Raw genomic sequence first — 27957 nt, forward strand, 5'->3', positions numbered from 1 at the left:
ATGGCTTGTTAAAGGCTCCTATTAGAATATTTTTAATTATTTTTTAAATCATGATTTAAATTTTGGCTGCAGAATTGTGTATCTGGCACATGGCCTGTTATCCCACTCCAGTACTGTTGGTTCTCTCAAGTACTCACATGGAAGTGATGTGGTCATGTACCAACATCTTTGGGTACTGGTAAAGGGTCTACATGCGGCTTCGACTCTATGGAACTCACTTCCCCGCACAGTGCGAGAGGCCCCAACTATAGAATCCTTCAAAAATAGACTCAAGACTCCTGTTTACTCAAGCATTTCCATAATGTCCCTTTAGTATCTATATGCTTCTGTACTGTACTATATTATGCTATGTATCTGTTAAGCGCCTTCAGTCCTATTGGAGAAGGAACGCTATATAAATAAAATTATTATTATTATTACATCTTATAACCCCAGGCTATTTTTCCTGTGTTCTATTTGATTTTGTTCAGATGTGATCTGTTTTTGATTGTCATTTTTGTTATTCTTCCTGTCATTTACATGTTTTTATATACAGTAGGACTCATTGGGGAATATTATATATGCATGTATCGTATATGCATATGTTCCTGCAAAAGTTATTTGTAGACCCAGCCATGGACTGAATACAGGTTGAGTATCCCATATCCAAATATTCCGAAATACGGAATATTCCGAAATACGGACTTTTTTGAGTGAAAGTGAGATAGTGAAACCTTTGTTTTTTGATGGCTCAATGTACACAAACTATGTTTAATACACAAAGTTATTAAAATATTGTATTAAATGACCTTCAGACTGTGTGTATAAGGTGTATATGAAACATAAATGAATTGTGTGAATGTACACACAGGGCCGGCGCTACCATTAGGCAGCTTTAGGCAGCTGCCTATGGGCGCTGGCCACTGGAGGGCAGCAGGCTCCACTTAAATCTATTTTACAAAAAAAAATATATATATTTTGATAAGTAAGCCCAGACAGGGGCGGCCGCGGCGAGGGTCTAGCCTGCCACAGCCGTCAGTCACCTCACCAGCCCAGTGTATTGCTTTCCCTGCTCCCTGTCTCTAACAGAAATTGACTTTGCTGCGCGTATGAGAGAGCAGGTCAGGAGACGGGCGCCGCCCACTGACAGCCTAACACTCGTCCCAGGCGCCGTCAGCACTGACATGCTGTCTGTGCGCTTGTGCGGCGCCCGTCTCCTGACCTACTCTCTCATACGCGCAGCAAAGTCAATTTCTGTTAGAGACAGGGAGCAGGGAAAGCAATACACTAGCGTTGGTGAGGTGACTGACGGCTGTGGCAGGCTAGACCCTCGCCGCGGCCGCCCCGTTTGTTTACCATTTAACTAGCAAAATTTAATTTTTAGAGAGGAGGGGCAGGGCTGTCGCATTATGCGGAGGAGACAGCACTTCAAGTTCTCCCCTCTGACTGCCATCGACGAGCCCTCCCCCTAACATTATCGTCAGTACTGCAGCCGGAAGCCCCAGGAAGAATAGGCAGAGGGGAGACGCTGCGGATGGTGATGTCTACTGCATCTGAAAGGCAAGAGAAGTCTCCCTATCCCCTCCCTCCCTGCCGCCCCACGCCTCCCTATCCCCTCCCTCTCTGCCGCCCCGTGTCTCCCTATCCCCTCACTCCCTGCCGTCCCGCGCCTCCCTATCCCCTCCCTCTCTGCCGCCCCGTGTCTCCCTATCCCCTCGCTCCCTGCCGTCCCGCGCCTCCCTATCCCCTCCCTCTCTGCCGCCCCGTGTCTCCCTATCCCCTCGCTCCCTGCCGTCCCGCGCCTCCCTATCCCCTCCCTCCCTGCCGTCCCGCGCCTCCCTATCCCCTCCATCCCTGCCGCCCCGCGTCTCCCTATCCCCTCCCTCCCTACTGTCCTGCGCCTCCCTATCCCCTCCCTCCCTGCCGCCCCGCGTCTCCCTATCCCCTCCCTCCTACCCCGCGTCGCCCTATCCCCTTCCTCCCTGCCGCCCCGCGTCTCCCTATCCCCTCCCTGCCGCCCCGCGTCTCCCTATCCCCTCCCTGCAGCTCCGCGTCTCCCTATCCCCACCCTGCCGCCCCGCGTCTCCCTATCCCCTCCCTACAGCTCCGCGTCTCCCTATCCCCTCCCTGCCGCCCGTCTCCCTATCCCCTCCCTGCCGCCCGCGTCTCCCTATCCCCTCCCTGCCGCCCGCGTCTCCCTATCCCCTCCCTGCCGCCCGCGTCTCCCTATCCCCTCCTTGCAGCCCCGCGTCTCCCTATCCCCTCCCTGCAGCCCCGCGTCTCCCTATCCCCTCCCTGCAGCTCCGCGTCTCCCTATCCCCACCCTGCCGCCCCGCGTCTCCCTATCCCCTTCCTGCAGCCCCGCGTCTCCCTATCCACTCTCTGCAGCCCTGCGTCTCCCTATCCCCTCCCTGCAGCCCCGCGTCTCCCTATCCCCTCCCTGCAGCCCCGCGTCTCCCTATCCCCTCCCTGCAGCCCAGCGTCTCCCTATCCCCACCCTGCCGCCCCGCGTCTCCCTATCCCCTCCCTGCAGCCCAGCGTCTCCCTATCCCCTCCCTGCCGCCCTGCGTCTCCCTATCCCCTCCCTGCCGCCCAGCATCTCCCTATCCCCTCCCTGCAGCTCCGCGTCTCCCTATCCCCACCCTGCCGCCCCGCGTCTCCCTATCCCCTTCCTGCAGCCCCGCGTCTCCCTATCCACTCTCTGCAGCCCTGCGTCTCCCTATCCCCTCCCTGCAGCCCCGCGTCTCCCTATCCCCTCCCTGCAGCCCCGCGTCTCCCTATCCCCTCCCTGCAGCCCCGCGTCTCCCTATCCCCTCCCTGCCGCCCTGCGTCTCCCTATCCCCTCCCTGCCGCCCCGCGTCTCCCTATCCCCTCCCTGCCGCCCAGCGTCTCCCTATCCCCTCCCTGCAGCTCCGCGTCTCCCTATCCCCTCGATGCTGCCCTTTCAAGATTCTACTACGGGGGCCCACAAAGCAGGGACGTGTAGTCGGGAGGCAGGGGAGGTAGGAGGCAGTGCCTCCCCTGCCATTAATGATTAAAATAATATAAAGAAGATACTTATGACACATATTCTGTGTCATAAGTAATCTCTTTATATTATGATAAGCATTTTAAATCTTTAAATCACTTTGGGAGGCACAGATAGCAGTGCCTCCCGTTAACAATTGGAATGGGAGAGAAAGGGGGGCGGGGCCAGGCACAGGGTTGTAAAAGCCCATTAAAAAACTGCGGGGGAAGCGGCACATATGCCAGTGCGTCATTGACAGGGAAAACCTGCCCCTGTCAGCGAGGCAGATGTGATTGGACGGCGGATCCGCTGTCCAATCACCCATAGGCATTGAGGTCAAGCTGCGGCGGGACCCGACGCTACAGTGGAGCTGCCTGCCACTTCAGGAGCGCGGAGGGGGGGCAGCGGCGGGACCTGATGTTGGAGTTGCCTACAGGGGGGGGGTTGTGCTTGGTGGTAAGTGTCTGGGCAGCTCCCCCCCAGATCACTTGGACTGCAGCTCTCCCCTTGTGATCTGGGGGTGAGCTGCAGTCCAAGTGATCTGGGGGTGAGCTGCAGTCCAAGTGATCTGGGGGTGAGCTGCAGTCCAAGTGATCTGGGGGTGAGCTGCAGTCCAAGTGATCTGGGGGTGAGCTGCAGTCCAAGTGCTCCGGGCAAGATTACTTGGACTGCAGCTCACCCCCAGATCACTTGGACGCAGGGACAGGGAAAAATAAATAAAATAAATGTAAAAAAAATTATATATTTGTATCACAGCTGCCCGCCGCCCACCACTGACCAGCGCTCACTGCTGCACGCTGCACCGCCATTAAAAGCTGACCACAGCAGACCACAACTGGCGGTGGTCAGAGGGACATCAACGCCGCAGCGACGAAGGACAGCTTAGTACCACCGCATCCCCCGCAGACCATGGGCTCATACGCCACCGACAACCACAGTCCCTTCCGCACCTCTGCTGCACATATCAGGTAATGTTACCCTATGTCTCTGCTGTCACGCTCTCAGTCCCTGCTGTCACTCTCTCAGTCCCAGTCCCTGCTGTCACTTTCTCTCCCTGTCCCTGAATTGTGGGTCATACCATGTGCTGTAATGTGAATTTCGGCTCATACTGTGTGGTAAAATATGAATTTCGGATCATACGGTGTGCTGTAATGTGAATTTTGGCTCATCCCGTGTGCTGTAGTGTGAATTTTGGCTCATACCGTGTTCTGTAATGTGAATTTTGGATCATACGATGTGCTGTAATGTGAATTTCGGCTCATACAGTGTGCTATAATGTGAATTTTGGCTCATACCATGTGCTGTAATGTGAATTTTGGCTCATACCGTGTGCTGTAATGTGAATTTCTAGATAGTATAAGAATTTCTAGATAGTATAAGGGGTCCTACTACACTGAAGGACACGCCCCCATTTGAGTGCAACCTTCACTTTTCCATACCCCCACTTCAAAATGTCCACTTCGACCACTGTATATGTATGCGTGTATATATGTATATAATATATATATATATATATATATATATATAAAATCTCAGTGCCTCCCCAGCCAATGACGTCACCGCACGTCACTGCCACAAAGTTCTAGTTGCAACCCTGGTGCCTATCTATAATACTGTATAAAACAACAGACTGTGGTATTATACTATATATGGATGTGGGGCTGGATGCTTTTTAACTTGTGTGTATTTAATATAATATTTGTCAGGTTTTCTTTTGCTGTTATTTGGCTGCTTCAGGAGGATCAACATACTGTTAACACAGCCTCTAGATAACATGATCACTCCGCTGTCCAAGCAACAGGGGAAGGGGAGGGCCGGGAGGACGGGGGGGGGGGGGGGGTAGGCAGAAATTTTGCCTAGGGTGCCGAGAAACCTTGCACCGGCCCTGTGTACACACACTTTGTTTAATGCACAAAGTTATAAAAAATATTGGCTAAAATTACCTTCAGGCTGTGTGTATAAGGTGTATATGAAACATAAATGTATTCTGTGCTTAGATTTAGGTCCCATCACCATAATATCTCATTATGGTATGCAATTATTCCAAAATACGGAAAAATCCCATATCCAAAATACCTCTGGTCCCAAGCATTTTGGATAAGGGAGACTCAACCTGTATTATCTATTAACCTGCTCATTGTTTTCAATTTGTCTTTGCTGTGCCGTGTGGTGAAATACCATGCTCTTCTGAAAGGAAATTCCAGTTAAACTAATTTTTTATGAGTCCCCATGATGAAATGTTAGATTACGGAGAGTTAAAGTACAGTATGTACATATTACCAAGGTGGAAGATTTGTAGTCAGCCTGTATGAATAAATGCATGTGTTCATTAAATACTTGTAGTCAATTCTTTATCTGTGAAGAATAGGGGGTGTGTGTGTACATTGCATTTTTCTGAATGTAGTGTAATTCAGTGGAACGCGTCACCCTGCAGAGAGGGATAAAAGGCTGTTTATATCTTGCACAATTGTTTACAGGGCATCCATGCAGAGAGAAAATGTCACAATGACCTCTTGGAAAAAAACACATTCCTCCTTTATGGATGCGGTTGTGTAGTGTTCTAGAATATTATTATAACAATGTATATACAGTATACAGTATGTTTGCATGAGATTTAGTGTAATTGAACTTTACCATGTCTTTGATTAAAATCAAAACTTAGTATTTCCAGTTATTGCCCTGTTAAAGTGCACATCCTTTTAAGTACAGCTGATAGTACTTAAAGCCCGCAGGTGGCACTGCTGCTATTGCTGGCCACAAAGGTAAGGCTATGTACATATTATGCGATACGCCTGATATCGTGTGATCGCATATGATGTCATGTATTGTGTACACACAATATTGCATGCGATGCACGCTCCCACGCGTCACATGCAACATCCTCTGTCAGACCTGCCAAATGCAGCATGGCCCAACTTCTCCCCCCATCGCATCTGACATCAGCAAGTGTGTATGCACTTGCCGATGTCGGGCCCCATCGCAGACGATGCTGCATTGTAAGCTTATCGTTCTGATGTGTACACAGCCTTACATTCATAAAAGCAATCTCTCTATAGCATTGTAAAGAGGAGGTGTGGTGAAACAGTAATGAATGAGAGGCACTGTATTTTTTGTGGATTTTTCTCCGGCAGGGTCCACAGGATAACAATGGGATATGATGGAGCGACAGCGGATTGGCACCAAACGATCACAAGCTTTCAGTTCTCCCAGGATGCAACGGGCCCGTCCACATATCCCCGCCCACTGGCTCAGGCAAATCAGTTATTTTGTTTGGTGCGCCAGGAGCCGGACCATGGTCTGTGTTTGGCAGCCCTAAGCTTTCTTATTTTATTTTTATAGTCTTACTACGTTTTCTGAGTGGTCTTTCCTAACAGCGTCTTACACGCGTATTGGAAAGAGTCGCTCCAACAACTCTCCGCCGGGTCGCAACAACGCTTACCCACGGTACAAGTGCTGTCTCGACGGGTGTCTGTGTCGGATATACTAGCAGGACCAGTAGACGTTACCAGGCTGTGGCCGGAGCATGGGGAGAAGGTAAGGCATCTGCTCCACTTAGAAGGGGAATAACAGACACAGCTGCACTGTATTGGGAGGATACTACCAAACAGTAGGGATCATAAGGCACCAGGATTAGTATGAGGCTGCGATCCCTAGGGTTGATGTCAGCGGTGGGGAGTCAGACGCTCTCCTGGTCTCCCCTCTCCCCCAGTTCATGACCAGTTTCCGCCGGTTTCCTGCCATGAACTGATTGCCTCACTTCCGTCTCAGATGCTACCACGAGGGGTCTCGGTCGCAGCATAGCGCTGCGTCTGTGTACACTAAGCGCTACCGCAAGGAGACCCGGTCGCAGTACAGGCATCTGTATGACCGGTGCATCTGCATGCACAGTGCGTCTGTGTTCACTAAAAGTTCCCGGAGCGGCAGTGTACACTAGTAGCGTCTGGATCCACTCAGCGTTCGCTAACGTATTGATCGATCTTGGAAGTGGGGTGAGTGTCCCTGTATCCCACGGGTCTGGGACTCCAGGTCGACAACAAAAAGGTCGACACACCTTAGGTCGACATGGACAAAAGGTCGACAGGAACAAGGTCGACATGGAAAAAGGTCGACATGAGTTTTTTGTTTTTTGTTTCGTTTTCTTCGTAGAGTGACCGGGAACCCCAATTAGTGCACCGTGTCCCCTCGCATGGTGCCTTCGCTCGGCACAGATTACCGTTCCAATCGTAGTCCACGTGTATCGTTAAGTATGAAAAGGTTCCAAAAAAGAAAGAAATTGTGAAAAACTCATGTCGACCTTTTTCCATGTCGATCATGTTCCTGTCGACCTTTTGTCCATATCGACCTAAGGTGTGTCGACCAATTGGTGTTGACCTTTTTGTTGTCGACCTGGAGTCCGGATACCGTATCCCACTCTACCGAGTACGGGTTATACAGCACTAAATTTCTATCTACTTTTTGTCAGTATAAATAGTTAAGTTTAGTGCCTATTGCATATGAGTCTGTGTACATTACTGTGGTTTTCTTCGCAATGCATCTGAATACGTTAAAGACTATAAAACAGGATTCAGTAATATGTACTCCTACATACTTTGAAATGTGTTTGTAGTTGATAATATGCTCATATGACTAATATATAACATGTGACTGACCGCTAGTGTGATTGCTGACTTTATATATGTTTGTCAGTGGTTTCTTCTGAGCCTCAATGCTAGTGCATGGGATGGGGTCAGATTGCTATCACTTTAATATAGTAAAGTGATTACAGTCACAAATTGTGTAGTACACTGTGAAAAGCTGATTATTTATCATGTCTTAGAGCGGCAAAAGTGACGGGGATACATTATCAGTAACACCAACACTCATAACATGTTTGTCCTGCAAAGTAGGATTACCCTCTCAGGATCTGGCACATGATGGGTTATGTACAATTTTTTTGCTTTTCAGCAGATTGCAAGGCAAATCCCTGTTCAACAGCAGGTAGATCCACCTTGGGCTATGTTTGCACAGACCTTGTCCAGTATAGCTGAACGGGTAATCCCTAAAGTATTAACCCATATATGCAGCTCCCTTCTTACGGTATAGCCCCAACAGCTTCTCCAAGGAAACAAGCTGATAAACCGAGTGTAAATATATCATCAAATTCACAGGCTACACAAGATGATACATCAGATGATGATAGCTCTATATACTCTGCTTCAGCATATGAAGAACAGGTAGAAAGTATCAGCTCATAGGATATAGCTGAATGAATTGGAGCAATGAAGGCTATTCTATCCCTAGAGGATTCAGCAGAGCCAATGTTAAAAACTAAGGCACCTGTGTTTAAACGTCCCAAAACAGTTAGGGTAGAGTTTCCAGGGTCAGATCAGCTGACGGAAATCATGGAGGAAGCTTGGGCTACACCCAATAAAAAATATAGAATTAAAAAAAATGGGATTCCTATTACCCTTTTCCAACTGGGGACTGTTTAAAAAAGAGAAGTGCCTCCTAAGGTAGATACGCACGTCATTCGATTAGTGCAAAAATCTATATTGCCTTTACTGTCAACATCATTAAATGATGTCACAGACAGAAGAGTGGATGGGTTTTTGAAAACCATATTTTCTCTGTCAGGGGCAGTCATAAGGCCAGCTATGGCTTCAGCTTGGATGGCAAAGGCGGTAGCTGAATGGGCTGACGTACTGGAAGACGGGCTTGCGGCACCTACTAGGGAGCAGGAATCCCATATAGCCCACATGAAGCAGGCTGCGGTATTCTTAGAAGAAGCGGCAATAGATATGGGTACTATTGCTTCCAAAGCGTCAGCCTTAGCAGTAGCTGCTCGCAGAGCAATTTGGCTACGTACATGGAAAGCTGATTCAGAATCTAAGAAGGTTCTGGAATCTTTGCCTTTTGTCAGGAATATTCTGTTTGGTAAGGAATTGACAGATATTCTGGAGTCGGAAGCAGAATCCAAGAATGTCAGATTTCCTGCCAATTATAACCCCAGGCCTAGGTTTCGGTTTTTCGGCCATTTCGGTGGCAAGGAAAAACAAAAAGAAAAAGTGATGCTAAGCAGCCCCAATACAATAAGTTTGGTAAGGCAAAGAAGCAATGGGCCACCAGAGGGCCAGCTTCCAAACCAGAACATAAGCCATCAGCTGATGGTGCGGGCCTCCGCCTGGGGGACCCCAGGGCAGGGGGCTGACTTCTTCAGTTTTGTACACATATGGCAGCAGTTGACAACAGATGCTTGGGTGCAAGAAGCGGTATCTCTGGGTCATGTTTTCCCTTTCAAGAAGCAGCCACCTCGAAGGTTCTTCTGCACCAGTCCATCTCGAATAGAGGTGAAGGCCAGAGCCCTGCAAGAAGCAGTTCAGAAATTGCTTCAGTCAGGAGTAATTATTCCAGTACCCCCTGCACAACCAGGGACAGGGTTTTTTACTCAAACCTGTTTTTGGTTCAGAAGCCAAAGGGGTCGTTTCGGCCCATTCTCAATCTCAAAATGTTAAACAAATACATTTGGGTATCACGGTTCCACATGGAGACGTTACGCTCCATAGTTTTGGCCATGGAACCAGGGGATTACATGGTATCTCTGGATATACAGGATGCTTAACTGCATGTTCCTATAGAATTGTCTCATCAGTGTTACCTCAGGTTTGCCATCCTCCAGCAACATTTTCAGTTCCAGGCCTTACCCTTTGGGTTAGCCACAGCCCCCAGAGTATTTACCAAGATTATGGTGGTAATGGCAGCTTATCTCCGCAAGTAGGGGATAATCATTTTTCTATACCTCGACGATCTTTTAATACTGGCACAATCCCAGGAATTGCTCTTGAGCCACCTCCAACAGACAATAACTTGTCTACAGGAGCACGGATGGCTCATAAATTGGGCAAAGTCATCTCTGATTCCATCACATCGGATGATCCACTTGGGGGCTGTATTGGATTCAAGTCTGCAGAAAATATTTTTACCTCGGTCTGGTCCTGGTGTCCCTCACGGCCGCGATGGTATCTGGATGAATAACGCCCCATGGTCGGCCTGACCGCCTCATAGCTTTCCTGTGTCAATTACCACTCTCTACCTCCCTACTCCTTTCCCTTTTATATTGCATCTTTCCCGGAGAAGATAAACCCCTCCCCTGCCTGCTTTCATTATGTCACAAAGGAACAAGAAGGCTCCCCAAGCACCCACAAATTTTTTTGGCGGCAAGTCTAAGGGTTCCCAGAGCCTGGCACACTCTCCGGAGTCTCCTTCATCCCCGCGATCTTCAGAGTTGGGTATTGACCCTCAGATACAGGCAGTGATGTCTGGCCTCTTGGAGGGTGTGCAAACAGCCTTCAAACAGGAACTGTCCAAAGCGGTCCTGGATTTCAAATCAGAGATCGCCTCGCTTGGAAATCGTACAGATGCCTTGGAGACTAAGACCGACGATTTATGCTGCTCGCAACTGCGTCTAGACCACGAGCTCTCAAGGCTCCACGCTGAGGTGGAGACCCTTAAGGAACGCCAAGAACACCAAGAGAACCGGTCCCGTCGCAATAATTTGCAGATACGTAACGTGGCGGAATCAGTTCAGAGCTCTACGTTGCCGTCCTTCTTGAGAGACCTTTTCCAGCATTTGGTCCCGGATTTGTCTGATGAAGACTGTCTCTTTGACAGGGCACACAGGGCCTTGCGGGCCAAACCATCCCAGCCTCCTCGGAACATTATAGCCCGTCTCCATTATTACCGCTCGAAAGAAAAAATCATTGCCTCCATCCGGCACGCCTCTGACATAGTCTTCCAAGGCATGCAGGTGCAGATCTACCAAGACCTGGCGCCTTCGACCATTCAGAAACGACGGGACCTCCAACCGATTACTAGGCTTCTACGCAAACACCAAATTCGATATCGCTGGGGATTCCCCTTCCAATTGCAGCTCTCTTTTAAAGGCACCAATTATGCGATTAAAACCCTGCCACAAGGGCAGGAAATGCTTCATAAGCTTGGTCTTCTCCCAGAATCGTCGTCCTCTTCTGTCGACCCATCTGCCTCTCCGAAATCGCAACGACTCCATCCGCCCCAACCGGACTGGACGAGAGTGTCTCGTCGTGGGGACGAAGATGATACTCCCCCCTGATCTCCCACCCTTCGCTCTCCCATTGTTTTCATTGTGCCATTGCATCTATTTGCTGGAGGCTCCCCCTGGACTAGACTGTTCGTCCTTTATTCTCCGGACTGTCTTTTTTTTTTTTTTATGTTGACTTGATATAATGCTGTTAATGCTATATACCTAATGTTACTAGATTTTTTGAAAGCTGAGGGCCCTCCTCGGAGCGGGTTGACCTGGTCCCTGCTCCGTGGACCCCCTTGGTTCCTTTCAGGCACTTTGTATGATAGTCCTGTAAATGCTTCACCCGTTATAGCTATAACTGTTCACTTTGCCTCTAGATTTCTGGTCAAATGTTGACTGGTCGGTTTGCGGTTTGGTCCCTGTGGCTTAGCCTAGTATACGGACCACATGCTATTGCTTCACTACCTCCTTTGATATTCCCCTCCCCTCTCCTTCCTTCCCAACTTTCCCCTCCCCCCCTTTTTTTTCTCTCTCCCTTCTCTCCCCCTCTCTCTCCTCTGCCTCCCCCTTCCCTCCCTTCCTGACACAGGTTTTGTTTTCAAGTTGTATACTTTTTTGGCCTCTGCCATTTTGTTCTCGGTCAGGCCGCCAACCTGATTTGTTGGTGCGTGCCACTACCCCCATGCTCCCTTATTTGAATACTCTATTGATTGTATTTTTCCTTTGTTTGGCGGTCCTGTTACGGGCCCCACTGTTAAAGGGTTTCTGCCCGAGTGGGCTTTTTCTTCTCTCTTCTTGCTCTTTCTTGTTTTCTTTCTGTGGCCTTCCTTTCCCTCATTTCCTTTTTCTCCCATTGTCCTTGTGGTGGATTCCGGGTATCCATTTTACTTGCCATCGTTCTTTAATGGGTAGCTTGGCCCCGGGAGGCCTTTGTTTTTGTACCCCCTTTTTCATGATTTTAAATGCGATACCGTTTCTCAGGCCAACATGCCCCTAAAGATATGATCAGTTAATGTAAACGGCCTCAATTCCCCCCCAAAAAGGACGGTGCTCTTGGGTGCCTGTAGACGTGAGAAAGCTGACATAGTTTTTCTCCAAGAAACTCACCTTACGGGCTCCCATACTCAACTCCGTGGTAAGCAATTTACCCAAACTTTCTTCGCCTCCGCGGACTGTAAAAAACGTGGGGTCGCAATTTTAATTAATCGTCACATTCCATTTACACATAGCAAAACTGTGGCGGATCCAGATGGACGATACTTGATGGTTATTGGTACACTCCGCTCTGAAATCCTGACACTTATCTCTGTATATGCTCCTAACCAAGATCAACCTCAGTTTTTCCACTCCCTTTTCCGTCACATTGGCAAAGTTGCACAGGGTCACATCGTATTGGGTGGGGTTTTCAACACTATTCTTGACCCCCTATTAGATAAGACTGCCCCCCTCTTGCCTCTAGAGCTTCACGCACGCTTGCAGCCTCCCTTAAATTTCACGACCTCCGTGACTCATGGCGTCTCTGCCACTCGGTCGCCAGAGACTATACCCATTATTCAGCCCCGGACCAGCACTACACCCGGATTGATATGCTACACATCTCTTCCTCCATTGCCTCTAGAATTACTGATGCGCGAATAACCCCTTTCACGTGGACTGACCATTCTGGTGTTTATATTCTTATAGATCTGTATTATTCTGCACACACTGTTCGCAAATGGCGTTTTGATGAATCCCTGTTGCTTAACCCATCAGTTTCTGCAGAAATACAACTGGCGATAGAACAATATTTTATTGAGAATACCACACCTGACATCTCTTCTGGTATTGTCTGGGAAGCCCATAAGGCCACCTTGAGGGGCCTTCTTATGGCACGGACCTCTTCGCTTCGCAAAAAAACGACGCAGGAGATACACTTGCTAGAATCGCAAATTGCTACCCTATTCACCCAACATAAGCTAAATCCCTGCCGTGCTTTGCTTGCGCAACTGACTAACTTGCAAGGCCAATTGAACGCGCTTTTGTCTCGTCGTGCAGCTCTCATTCTCCGTAAATTAAATCAGAAGTTCTATGATAAAGCGGACAAATTCGACCCCCTACTGGCGAATAAACTGCGACGTAAGCAAGCGGGTGGCGCAATTGACAAATTGTATTCACGAATCTTGGGTGATTTCACTTACGACCCTAAACAAATGGTCGAAGAGTTTAAGGACTACTATAGCTCTCTTTATAATTTGCCGACCCCAACGCACTCCCCTTCTCTCGACCCAGGGAGACTAAGTTCCTACCTGTCCTCGACCCCTCTCCCAGGCATTTCCGAGGCCCAATTAGATATACTGAACCAGGATCTCTCAGTAGAGGAGACGTTAACAGCCGTGAAGTCTATGCGGCCCTCAGCTGCCCCCGGCCCTGATGGTTTCACGGCGCACTATTACAAACACTTTGCTAAAGTATTAGCCCCTCACCTTACCGCCCTCTTTAACCAGATCTTGGGGGGCGCATCCTTTGCTCCGGCAACCACTCAAGCTGATATTGTTGTGATCCCAAAACCTGACAGAGACCCCACCCAGTGCGGCAATTATAGGCCTATCTCATTGCTCAATGTCGATTTAAAAATTTACGCCAAAATCCTAGCCTTGAGACTGGCCCCCCTTCTTTCTGTATTGGTACATCCCGATCAGGTCGGATTTATTCCAGGCCGACAGGCCTCTGATAACACTAGAAGGGCCATTAATATTATCCACTCTATCCATCAGCAAAAATCCTCTTCCCTGTTATTAGCCTTGGATGCGGAGAAGGCGTTTGACCGCATTTCATGGCCTTTCGCCTTCTCCGTTCTTCAACGCATGGGCTTTTCCGGTAAGTTTTATGATGGTGTCTCGGCATTGTATCGCAACTCCTCGGCGCGGGTCTCTGTCAATGGGGTCACCTCTTCAAGTTTTGACATATTTAATGGGACCAGGCAAGGATGCCCGCTCTCGCCCTTGATTTTTGCCCTCGTCATGGAGCCTTTAGCGGCCAGGGTTCGTCTGAACCCGAATATTAAAGGGATTCAAATCGGCCATGCGGAACACAAAATTGCACTTTATGCTGACGATGTATTAGTTTCTCTTACAAATCCAACATCGTCACTCTCTCCTCTCCTCTCTGAGATAGACCTGTATTCATAATACTCGGGTTATAAGATTAATGCTTCTAAAACAGAAGTACTTGATTTTTACATTACTCCTACGTCTAGGACATAACTTGAATCAACATTCCCATTTTCCTGGCATAACCGTAAAATCAAATACCTAGGAATTTACCTCACCCACAGACACCACCAACTTTTTCAAGCGAACTTCCCACGACTTTTGGACCAAATTCGTTCGGATCTCCAAATCTGGTCCTCCTATTTCATTTCATGGATTGGACGTGCCAATTCTGTAAAGATGAATGTCCTTCCTAGGATTATATACCTTTTCCAAACGCTCCCGATCTATATTCCCTCCTACGTTTTTAAATTCTTGCAGCATCAAACTTCCCGCTTCATTTGGGCCAATAAACACCCTAGAATTAAACTCTCGTTGTTACAACGGCCTTCTTGGTGTGGAGGCTTATGCATACCCAATTTTAAATACTATTACTATGCAGCCCAGATAGCCTCCTGTGTTCAGTGGTGTGGTTTTGGGACGGACAAGATTTGGATAACGATTGAAGCCGGTGAGCTGGGACTCTCTACACTTTGCTCCCTCTTATGGCTTCCGAGATCCGCCCGTCCTCGAGCCACCTCATTTCACCCAGTGGTGGCCCGCTCCCTGTGTATTTGGGATCTCGTGCTGAGGAAACTACAATTGGCTCCTAATCCATCCCCCCTTGTACCTCTGTTCCATAACCCTGCCTTCCCTCCGGGAATGGTTAAATCTGCTTTTTCACTTTGGAAACAGGGGAACATTTATTTTCTCAATGACATCACCACTAGTACACCTTTTCCTTCGTTTACCCAGATTCAGACACAATACTCCCTCCCTCATAGTGAATTTTTTCGATACCTCCAACTTAGGCACTTCCATTCTGGGGTCCATACCACTCTCTCTTCTAGGCCGCTCACCACTCTTGAAAATATATGTCTGAGACGATCTTCTACGAAAGGTCTTATCTCTGACCTCTATGCTTTGCTATTGCAGGGCTCTGCCGCTCCCAAAGATGCCAGAGAGTTGGCCTGGGAGGGGGATCTGGGTGTCACTTTGGATGAGGAGGAATGGGGAGAAATATGGAGTAATGCGTCCTCCAGTTCTATCTGTGTCCGGATAAAGGAGAATGTGTATAAACTGTTATACCGTTGGTACTATGTACCCTCTCGCTTAAAGGCGATGTATCCCGATGTTACAGACAGTTGTTGGAGGGGTTGCGCTGCTGAAGGGACATATATACATATTTGGTGGACTTGTCCGAAATTAGTATCTTTAGGGAAAGACAATGTTCGACTTCTTTCGTGTCTATTCACTGTCCCAATCCCCATGGACCCTAAATACTTCCTACTCCCTCTAGACCTCCTGACCTTAACTAAACACCAGAATAAGCTATTGCGTCATGTGGCTACCGCTACGACATGCCAAATATCAAAAGCCTGGAAATCTCCCACTTCACCATCCCTGCAATCCGTTATCTCCTACATTTGGTACGTGTATAAAATGGAATATATGACCAGTATCATTAGGCAATCTACCGGGGCATTTGACAAAGTCTGGACACCTTGGCTAGCTCCTCAAAATGCCCCCTCCCCATTCTGTAGCTAATTAAGATACCTTCCCCTCTTTTTGTGTTGTCTGCCTGGACCCCGCCACTTGGACTCCTCTCCTCCTCTTCTTTCTATTTCTCTCTTTGTTCTCGATCTTGTTTTCTTTTTCTTCCTATCTCTTTTCTTTCCGCACTCTCACTCCCCTAGACTGGTTGGCCACACCATGGGACTGAGGGACTCTCTATTACACTATTTCTGTCATCTTGCTTAAATAAACAAAAAAAGATTTACTCATTTACGTGCTAGATTATCCCTTTTTAGGGTTTATATGTGTTCTGCAATTTTTACTGTTCTTGTACAACATTTTGATTTTGTGTATTACTGTAAATCGACTAATAAAACTTTATTAAAAAAAAAAAAAAAAGAAACAGACGATGGTACTTCCAGTAAAGGTAAAAAGTTCATTAACCTGGTAGCTGCAGACATCCCATCTAGACAAGGGGAGACCCTTTTGGATATTGGATTGGGAGATATGCAGTCTTCAGGGCTGGGGAGCAGTGTCCGGAAAATTATGGTTCCAAGGACAGTGGACCACAGAAGAAAGTTGCCTGCCAATAAACCTGTTGGAACTTCGGGCCATATACATGGCACTAATTTAGGTAAAAGGACACTCTGCAAGGAAAACCAGTCCAGATCCACTTGGACAATGCAACGGTAGTAGCGTACCTCAACCATCAGGGAGGAACTCGCAGCCAAAAAGCAATGAAGGAGGTTAAGTCACATACTAAGGTGGGCAGAACTCCATCTTCCAGCCTTGTCCGCAGTGTTCGGTCCGGGAGTCCTAAACTGGGAAGCGGACTTTCTCAGTCGACACACCATTCATGCAGGCAAATGGGCTCTACACCCGAAAGTCTTTCAGACTCTAGTAGACAAATGGGGGTTGCCAGAGATAGATCTCATGGCATCCCGTCAGAACAATAAAGTACCCGTACACAGGTCAAGAACAAGGGATCCCAGAGCGATCTTTGTGGACGCCTTGTCGGTGAAATGGGACTTTCATCTGACTTATCTGTTTCCTCCTATCATCCTGCTACCCAGGGTGGTGAGGAAAATAAAGCAAGCAAAGGGTGCCGTGAGTCTAATAGCTCCGACTTGACCCAGAAGGCATTGGTACATAGATCTGCAGAGGATGTCGATGGATGCTCCAATTCTGCTCCCTCAACGTCCAGATCTACTGATGCAGGGTCCTTGTTATCACAGGCATCTGGATTTTCACAACAGGTAATTCAAACTATGCTCAGAGCACGGAAACCCTCCTCAGCTCGCATTTATCACCGAATATGGCAAGCCTATATTCATTGGTGCAGTGAAAGAAATATGGACTCAAAATCTTTCCAAGTTTCCAGGGTCTTAGATTTCCTTCAGGCAGGAATGGATAAGGGTTTGACGGTGGCTTACTTGAGAGTGCAAGTATCAGCATTGACTGTATGGTTTCAAAAGAAAATTGCCAATTTACAGGATGTGCATACTTTTTTCCAGGGAATGCTGTGCATTCAACCGCCTTTTGTTCCTCCTGCAGTGCCTTGGGATTTAAGTCTGGTTCTCAAAGCCCTTCAAGGTGCTCCGTTTTAACCACTTAATAAAGTGGATCTTAAATGGTTGACAGCTAAAGTTCTCTTTCTACTGACTATGGCATCAGCTAGAAGAGTATCAGATTTAGGAGCGCTGTCATGTAAATCTCATTTTCTGACTTTTTATGCAGATAAAGCAGTTCTCAGAACTAGGTCTGGTCATCTTCCCAAAGTGGTATCTACATTTCACCTTAACGAAGAAACTGTAGTCCCTGCTTTTCAGGTATTGGGACTTTCTGCAGGAGAAGCGTCGCTGGACGTAGTCCGTGCATTAATAATCTCCGTGAATCGTACCAGTGCCATCAGAAAGACAGATTCTCTCTTCATTCTCTACGGATTTCACAAGAGGGGATGGCCTGCTACTAAACAGACGCTAGCAAGATGGCTTCAAATGATGATTTCAGAAGCATATTCTCGAGCTGATCTCCCTGTTTCGGCTAATGGCCCTCATTCCGAGTTGATCGGTCGCAAGGCGAATTTAGCAGAGTTACACACGCTAAGCCGCCGCCTACTGGGAGTGAATCTTAGCTTCTTAAAATTGCGAACGATGTATTCGCAATATTGCGATTACTAACTACTTAGCAGTTTCAGAGTAGCTCCAGACTTACTCTGCCTGTGCGATCAGTTCAGTGCTTGTCGTTCCTGGTTGACGTCACAAACACACCCAGCGTTCGCCCAGGCACTCCCACCGTTTCTCCGGCCACTCCTGCGTTTTTTCCGGAAACGGTAGCGTTTTCAGCCACACGCCCCTGAAACGCCGTGTTTCCGCCCACTAACACCCATTTCCTGTCAATCACATTACGATCGCCGGAGCGAAGAAAAAGCCGTGAGTAAAAATACTTTCATCATAGTAAAGTTACTTGGCGCAGTCGCAGTGCGAACATTGCGCATGCGTACTAAGCGGATTTTCACTGCGATGCGATGAAAAATACCGAGCGAACAACTCGGAATGAGGGCCAATGTCTCTACTCAATCTACGTGTAAGGTAGGTCCTTCATGGGCAGCACAACATGGTGCTTCAGCAGAACAGATATGTAAGGCAGCCACATGGTCTTCCATTAACACATTCCTTAGACATTATGCCTTGGATACTTTTGCTTCTCATGATGCTGAATTCGGGCGTAAGGTTCTTCTGTCTAATCAGGAGCGTCCCCACCACTAAAAATTGCTTTGGGAAATCCCATTGTTGTCCTGTGGATAACCTGTGGACCCTGCCGGAGAAATATACGTTATGGTAAGAACTTACCGTTGATAACGGTATTTCTCCTATGTCCACAGGTTTCCACAGGGATCCCACCCTGACGCACCTGATTTGAGGATCTTTATACTCACTAAACTCTTCCCTCTTGCATGGAAGTGTGTGCATGTGTGTTCTTCTCGCCTGAATAGGGTTCTACATATTGCTCCTGCCTAAATACTTTGGAATCCAACTGATTTGCCTGAGCCAATGGGCGGGGATATATGGACAGGCCCGTTGCATCCTGGGAGGACTGAAAGCTTGTGATCGTTTGGTGCCAATCCGCTGTCGCTCCATCATATCCCAATGTTATCCTGTGGAAACCTGTGGACATAGGAGAAATACTGTTATCAACGGTAAGTTCTTACCATAACGTATATTTTTTATACATTACTGTAAAAATAATATCTCTTCTTTTAATAAAGTTGTATCACAAGAACACGAACATATTTGGGTCAAGTTATTGCCTTTTATCCAGCACTGCCCCCTCCTCCAGGTCACACACTCACTCTGCCAATCAGAAGAAAGCGTGCTCGTTTCAAAGGGTTTTTACCCAGTGGAGTCCATCTCCTTGCACTTACTAGTGTTTAGTGCATTTATGAACAGAAGCAAATAAACATGGAAGAAGCTGTAAGACGAGAGCAGACTGGCTCCAAAGACCCATACCCACTAATATTTTCAGTTGGAAATGTTTACATTGTGCTCTGTATTTATACATGCTGTTTGAGTCGTTTACTTGCGTTTGTGACATATGAATTCCTTGGTGGCCAGTGAGTTGGTCCCTAACTATCCCCTCCCGCCCCTCATTTTCCCCAGCAGAACGTTTTAGTTAGCAACTGATGTCACAAGCGATCTGGTCTGACATGCAGTGTCATCAGTGCTTAATACAATGCCAATGAGTAACCAAGCTAAGCCTGATTCTGGTGCACACACAGGAAGGAGAGCAATTTCTTGTCACTTTATTGTAGACAGGGAGTTGGGGTACAGCTTAAGTTAAGGAAAGACAGTGTGCGCGATTGGTGGAAGATTCCATTTGATGAGCAGAGCACCAATGATGGATCAGGATGATGAGCAAGCTCTGACAAAGACCTGCCTACTTAGGTGCCACTATGTAATTAATAGCTTCCTCCGTGGAGTGTCAGTATACTTGTGGCCCCAGACAGCCTGAAAGCACACCGTTGTTGGCACCACTTAGCATCACAGTGTAAAGGAGGCATTTGTAAATATCTTGATAAAAACATCTAAACGTGTAACCCAACAGCAAGGGGTCCTCGTTTCTTGTAGCAAAGATAGAATCAGGCATTATTTGCAAGCACAACAGAAACATGCCAACACTTGTTCAGATTCCTGCAAATGGGAAATGAAACACAGACATTACACAGGTAAATCTCAAACTTGTATTAAGGTGCTGGAAATACACATTACAATGCAATAAATCAACACAACATAACAGTTGTTTGGGATGAATGGGCCTTACCACTGATACAAACATCACACCGTGTGGTGCACGTCCTAGCAACAGACATGTAATATTTTATTTAATGCTAAATAGAACTACAATGAAAAATAAGTATTTATTTTGCTTTTTAATATGAAACATGGTTAAAATGGAATACTATACATTAAGTATTTGACTGAATACAGAATTTCCTATCATTATGATTTATTATTTGTAAAGGGAAACCAGGCCTAAGAATGAGTGTAACCATGAGGAGCTCTCCTCAGTCCGTTATGTTCCACACATCTGGAAGGCTGGATGTCTTACCTAGTACACATGGGCGGCTGGAATGAAATGGAAACGGTCTTGCTTGTAATATATACATGTGAAACCTCGGAAGCGCTGAGGAATCTAGCAAGCTTTGCCTTTAATGCATTCTTGCCTGGAATGGAAGGTCCATTTAAAATCTATCCACTCTGGTAGCAAGTGTCGTCTGTCCTCGGAGGTTCTGTGCTTTACAAATATAGTAGCCAGCGTCAATGGTTTCAAAGTCTTCCACATTGATGATGCTCTTTGAGATTCTGGTGGTGTGTCCAATTCCACGGTTTACTAGCCTCCAGGAGTCCTGAATGTCCACAGGCCTTCCATACTGAAAATAAATATACAGTAAAGATTAAAGTTTGACATCAAAATACTGTCTGATCATAGAGCTGACACTACTTATAAATGTAACAAAAAAACTATTATAAATGTGTTCTGCACTAATTAATATTTAGACAACTGCTATTTAAAAAAAATGAAACAGAAAAAAATGTTTGTCAGATTTCAGAAACTTTTTTTAAACTTAATATTAAGGGGGAAAAATATAAAAGGAAAACAATACAAAGAAGGGTAGGGAGAAGGGAGGGAATGCTGCATCACCAATAGGTCATTTACATGTTCAACTCAGTCATCTAATGTAAGAGCTAAAGTTAGTGATATCAAGCCCGAAGGTGAATCAAATGCAGTAAGACCATCTATTGAAATTATTGTGATAAGAGAACAAAGTATGGTTGGATAGATATATGAAAACCAAATCTTTTTGAATCTGCTTTTCCTATCTAAAGCAATGTCCGCTTTCATTAGTGGCTATGAGCCGAATGGAGTCTATTCATGAAGCAGTGAAAAGAGTGGAGAAGTAAGCCAGTGGAGAAGTTGCCCATGGCAACAAACAGCTTTGGAGTAGCATTTATCAAGTGCATACTATAAAATTATACATTGCAGCTGATTGGTTCCCATGGGCAAATTCTCCACTGGTTCACTTCTTCACTCTTTTCACTGCTTGATGAATAGACCCTTTGATGTGTTAAGCTGCATACACACTAGACAACATCGTCTAGCATTTCCCCTCCCAGGCCGCTGGGACGCTCAGTGACGTCACGCAGCGGCCGGGCCGTGCAGGCAGCTCCTGGACGACAGTCCAGATTGAGCATGCATGCACTGCTGACACCGAGAATTGTTAACGGCCCGCAGTGCTGCGCATCAGCCATCGTCGCTGGCATACACACATGAAGGGAGAAAATGAGCGACGTCGTTCATTTTATCGGCAAGTGTGTATGCACCTTTAGAGCTGGTGGTGATGGCTGTTATAGCTGCTTGAGAAATAGAAGATACTACAAAACAAGGGACTGAAAAATATAAAACTCAGACTGTGGAGACAGCTGAAATGTAATATACCATTTTTCAAGTACCTGTATGAACTTCCACCCAAAATTTGGAGAGCTTGGGACAATACCCCATATGTTGATGACCTCTCTTCTGTGTCCAGAAGATCAGCATATTTTATATAGTGTTGTGGGAAGAAGGGGAACTAGATGCCATGTGATATAGATTTGTATGCAATATGATGGTAATGGGGTTCCTTGGCTACCTTTTTCTGATTCTACGGCACATTTGATTGACTGTAGGTGGGCCCAAGTCCCTTTCCCAGGCAGTATTGTTTGTTTTTGTGTTTTCAGTTTATTGCAGTTGGGAAGTTCTACAATAAGCTGTTTGGATGACTACAGAACATGATGTGGTCTGTCACAGCCAATCATATTCTAAGGTTACATATCCATGACTGGTTTTATGTGTTACATGTTTTTCCTAAATATGTAAAATAAATGTAAATGGCTCTGAACTTTATTTCTAATATTTCCTTACCCCTCTGCATTTTTCCTGTGTTCTGTGCAGTAACACACTCGGGATGCTACTTGTTCCATTTCCATGTGTTTGTGGTTAAAAGCATCAGCAAATTTAGGAACACTAGTGAATGGATTTCCCACCTCAGTATGTTTGTGACCTAGGGGTCTATTCATGAAGCAGTGAAAAGGGTGGAGAAGTGAGCCAGTGGAGAAGTTGCCCATGGCAACCAATCAGCATTAAAGTAACATTTATAATTTGCATACTATACAATTGTACAGAGCAGCTGATTGGTTGCCATGGGCAACTTCTCCACAGGCTCACTTCTTCACTCTTTTCACTGCTTCATGAATAGACCCCCTAATCACTATCTCGCTAGGAGCCATGCTTTTTGTGTTCCATACCTTTTCTGTTTTTTTTTTTAATATTGCTTCAATTTCTGTGTGTTAAGCTTTTCTAATGCATTGGAAATCCTACTAACTGTAACATTTCAATTGTATGTGTTTTACTAATATTAGTTATCCCGTGCTATTGTCAAAATTTTGGTTTCTGACATATATCTTACTTCAAATTATTTGACCTGTGCGGAATCACAACACCGTTCCCCCATACCTAATATTATACGGGGATGCTCAACATGCAGCCTTCCCGCGGTTGTGGAACTAAACATCCCAACATGTCCTGCCACAGTTTTAGCATTCCTTGATAACAAATCTTTGTTGTATATGCAGTAGCTCCACAACAGCTGGATGGCCGCATGACGAGCACCCCTGCAATTAAAAAATGCATGTAAAATGGCAATCTGTACATGCCCAGTAATCTTTTTAGTATCATGGGGGTCATTCCGAGTTGATCGCTAGCTGCCGTTGTTCGCAGCGCAGCGATCAGGCTAAAAATCTGTATTTCTGCGCAGGCGCATGCACCGCAATGCGCACGCGCGACGTATGGGTACAAAGGCATTTGTTGTTTTGCACAGGTTCTAGCAAAGTTTTCAGTCGCACTGACGACCGCAAGAAGATTGACAGGAAGGGGGCGTTTCTGGGTGTCAACTGACCGTTTTCAGGAAGGGTTTGCAAAAACGCAGGCGTGTCTGAAAAAACGCAGGTGTGGCTGGGTGTTCACTGGGCGGTGTATGACGTCAAATCCGGACACGAATAGGCTGAAGTGATCGCAAGCACTGAGTAGGTTCAGAGCTACTCAGAAACTGCACGAACTGTTTTTGCTGAGCTTGGTTGCACATGCGTTCGCACTTCTGCTAAGCTAAAATACACTCCCCAGTGGGCGGCGGCATAGCGTTTGCATGGCTGCTAAAACTTGCTAGCGAGCGATCAACTCAGAATGACCCCCCATATGCGATGACAGCAATTATCTGGTTGCTATTAGCAACAACATTCATAGTTACAATTTTATTAAACATCTCCCAATGCATTTCTTATAAAAGTCTTGCTTTATTGTTACTGACCATAATCATATGCTTGTTGTCTATAAAACAATCTTTTTTTAACATGAATTTATTCTCTGTGATTTTCTTAAATTTGAGGCATTAGGAGTCTGAATTATGTGATTGGATAGACTGTACCATACCTATTAGCGATGGGAAGAGGGGACTGTCCTGAAAAAGCCAGGGTTCCTGGGAGCTTTGCAATAGGTTGGCTCAATGGCAGTTGGTGTTTTTATTAATTTTTTTATTTATTAACAGTTTCTTATATAGCGCAGCAAATTCCGTTGCACTTTACAATTGGAAATAACAATGATAAAACAAAACAATGATATTACAAAACTGGGTAATAACAAACAGTCATAGAGGTAGGAAGGCCCTGCTCGCAAGCTTACAATCTATAGGGAAATAGGCATGGATACACAAGGATAGGTGCTATCTATTGCATAGTTGTCCACCAGATTTCAAAGGTTTTTGGTGGGCTATATGATATGGTCACACAGCAATGATGAACCGGGGTAGAGAGGAAGGATGAGAAGACACGTGAGGATATGTGTGGACTGTGCAGAGTGGATGCAATTTGATAGGAAGGTTTGTGAAAGTTATGAGGGCGGTTCTGGAATTTGATATGCTTGCCTGGAGAGGTGAGTTTTCAGGGAACGCTTGAAGGTTTGGAGACTAGAGGAGAGTCTTATTGTACGTGGTGTCACTGACCGAGGTTGGGGGTGTTGTGAACTCGGGGGGTTCTCCCGATGGTAGAGGAGAGGAACCACAGTTGGGACGGAACAGGGATGGCTTGATATAGGTCTTCCTCATACAGGACTCTGACAGGAAAGCTTGGTGAAAATATTAAAGGACTTTATTGCAGGAAGAGAGCAACACAATGTCACATAACAGAGAAGGAGTGTATGGAGAAATGTCCAGGAAGTACTTGTGAGTGACGGTAAAAGATACTGGTGACTGAAGAACTTGAGAGCGGTGGTTAAAGACACTGATGATTTGAAGAACTTGAGAGCGGTGGTTAAGGCTCTGATAGTTTGAAGAACTTGAGAGCGGTGGTTAAAGACACTGATGATTTGAAGAACGTGAGAGCGGTGGTTAAAGACACTGATGATTTGAAGAACTTGAGAGCAAGGGTTAAAGACACTGAGGACTTGTATAACTTGAGAGCGAGGGTTAAAGACGCTGAGGACTTGTATAACTTGAGAGCGAGGTTTAACCTGCAGCCCACGCTGACTCCAAGAAGCACTGGTGACCAGAGCGCAGTGGAACCCAGCAGCGGCTGGGAACGCTGGAAGCTGTGCAACAACTGACACCTGGAAATGCCGGAGACACTGGGGCATGCTGCAGAGAGATCCGCCGAGGACAGAAGCACTGGCATCCACTTCAGGGGAAAAGACGATACTCAGGCGCCGAGGCGCTGCCCGGCGTCTGCCTTTGAATCTCCCGCCTCCGCTGGATTGGCGGAACAGTCTGATGACGTCACCTGCTCCCCGCCCACGTGATGCCGGGTGTCATGGCGGCGCCCCTGCCACGGAGAACCGCCGGGAGCCGTGCCAGCCAGGTGCCGGAGCCCGTGGACCAACGAAGGCGAAGGCCGCAACACAGACCAGCAGGCACGCAGGGGTAAGCGCGGTGAACGCCGCCTATGGCGTGTGACAGTACCCCCTCCTCCAGGAGTGGCCCTCGGACACTTTCCAGGTTTTGTTGGATGTCTGGATTGGAAAATCCGCACCAGTCGGGGAGCCATAACTTCAGTAGCCTTGACCCAGCTCCTCTCCTCGGGGCCAAAACCTTTCCACTCCACCAAATACTGTAGATTCTTGTGAAGATAACGAGAGTCAAGAATAGCTTTGATTTCAAAGGTCGTTCCAGCTTCAGACTCTGCAGAGGTTGGCCTTGGGGACTTTGAATGGAACCGGTTTAAAATAAGGAGGCGAAGGAGAGAAACATGAAAGGAGTTTGGTATCCGGAGGTGGAAAGGCAATCCCAATTTGCAGACAACCGGGTTCAGGACTTGTACGACGGGGTAAGGACCAATAAACTTTGGGGCGAACTTCATAGTGGGCACCCTTAACTGGAGGTTGCGGGTGGAAAGCCATACCCTGTCACCAAGCTTGTATTGGGGAGCTGCTCGTCGCTTCCTATCCGCAAAGAACTTATAGCGGCTGGAAACTCTCTTGAGATGAGCATGAACTCGACTCCAAATTTGGCTGAAGTGCCGAAGAGTAGAGGCTGCAGCAGGAACCTCCTCTGGAGGACAAATGGGTAATTCAGGAACTTGAGGATGGAACCCATAATTAATGAAAAATGGGGACTCACCAGTCGAAGAGTGGTACAGATGATTATGGGCAAACTCGGCCCATGGCAACAGTTCCACCCAATCATCTTGCGAAGGAGAAAGATAAACACGGAGAAAAGTCTCTAAATCTTGATTGACGCGTTCAGTTTGCCCATTGGTTTGTGGATGGTAAGCGGATGAAAACTTGAGTTTTATTTGTAAGGCCGTACAGGGAGCTCTCCAGAATCTTGCAGTGAATTGTCCCCCCCGGTCAGAGACAATTTCCTGAGGTAAGCCGTGCAGGCGGAAATGTTCTCGGATAAATAACAAAGCCAACTTGGGAGCTGATGGTAACACAGTCAAAGGTACAAAATGTGCCATCTTAGAGAAACGGTCGATAATTACCCAGACAGTATTGTGACCCTTGGAGAGAGGCAATTCGGTGACAAAGTCCATAGAGATATGGGTCCAAGGCCTTTGAGTAATGGACAGTGGATGCAATAACCCCGCAGGAGGCAGACGAGGAATTTTGTGCTGAGCACACTGAGGACATGAGTTGACATAATCTTGAATATCCTTCTTCATAGTGTCCCACCAGTAAGACCTTCTTAGAAACTCCCACATCTTTTGAACTCCAGGATGACCAGAAAACTTTGAAACATGAGCCCACTGCAACAACCTTGGTCGAAATTTAGCTGGCACAGACATTCTCCCAGGAGGAGGACCCAAAGCGGTGGGTGCCGCTGACATAGAAACTGGACTGAGAATCAGAGCCTTCTCAACGTAATTCTCCTCATCCGAAGCTATTAAGGAACGGGATAAAGCATCAGCCTTGGTGTTAAAAGTCCCAGCCCGGTACTTAATAACAAACGAAAACCGGGTAAAGAAGAGCGCCCATCTAGCTTGACGGGGATTCAAGCACTGGGCCGTCTTGAGGTACAGCAAATTCTTATGATCAGTGAAAATTGTAATTAGGTGTTTAGCACCTTCCAAAAGATATCTCCATTCCTCCAAGGCAGATTTTATTGCCAAAAGCTCTTTGTCTCCAATGGTGTAATTCTGTTCCGCAGGAGAGAATTTACGAGAATGGAAACCACATGGATGTAACTTCCCATCTGGAGCGTACTGCGAAAGCACGGCACCTATGCCTACCGAAGAAGCATCAACCTCCAAGAAGAATGGTTTTGAAAATGTGGTTGTTGAAGGACTGGAGCGGACATAAAGGCTGCCTTTAACTGAGCGAACGCTGCTTCGGAGGACCAATGACTTGGGTCAGAACCCTTCTTGGTTAGGGCAGTAATGGGTGCCACGATGGTAGAGAATCCATTTATGAATTTCCGGTAGTAATTTGCAAAGCCCAGAAATCGTTGTACCGCTTTCAAGGAAAGAGGCTGAGTCCAGTCCCGGATGGCAGTGAGTTTCTCTGGATCCATACGAAGCTCCGTGCCCGAAATGATGTAACCAAGAAATGGAATAGAAGGAACCTCAAAAGTACATTTGGAAATCTTGCCATAAAGATGATTCTCTCGCAATCGAAGAAGTACCTCTTTGACCTGTATTCTGTGCTCTGTGAGATTTTTAGAAAATATCAGAATGTCATCCAAATATACCACTACACTTAAGTATAGCATATCCCGAAAGACTTCGTTAATGAATCCCTGGAAGACGGCAGGGGCGTTGCTGAGGCCAAACGGCATTACCAGATACTCGTAATGCCCGTCCCTGGTATTGAAGGCCGTCTTCCATTCGTCCCCCTGTCGGATACGTATCAAATTATAAGCTCCCCTTAAATCAAGCTTGGTGAAAACTCGGGCTCCGCGAACTCTATCAAAAAGCTCCGTAATGAGCGGCAAAGGATACTTGTTCTTAATGGTGACATCATTTAGACCACGATAGTCAATACATGGTCTCAGCCCTCCGTCCTTCTTCTTCACAAAAAAGAAACCCGCCCCCGCCAGAGAAGTAGAGGGGCGGATGAATCCTTTCTGTAGATTAGACTTGATATAGTCCGACATAGCTTGGGTCTCG

At 46.7% G+C, this 27957-nt stretch overlaps 1 protein-coding gene across 1 annotated transcript in view; it reads right to left on the reverse strand.

The window, feature by feature from the left end:
• Positions 1-19995: 19995 nt before the first annotated feature.
• Positions 19996-27957, reverse strand: part of PDGFRL (platelet derived growth factor receptor like) — a 420236-nt gene continuing 412274 nt past the window's right edge. The window contains exon 6 of the mRNA XM_063920834.1: positions 19996-20699. Coding sequence (XP_063776904.1) covers positions 20511-20699 — 189 coding nt within the window. The 3' untranslated portion in view covers positions 19996-20510. The remainder of the gene's footprint in view (positions 20700-27957) is intronic.

Source organism: Pseudophryne corroboree, chromosome 1, assembly GCF_028390025.1.
Source record: "Pseudophryne corroboree isolate aPseCor3 chromosome 1, aPseCor3.hap2, whole genome shotgun sequence".
NCBI lineage: Eukaryota > Metazoa > Chordata > Amphibia > Anura > Myobatrachidae > Pseudophryne > Pseudophryne corroboree.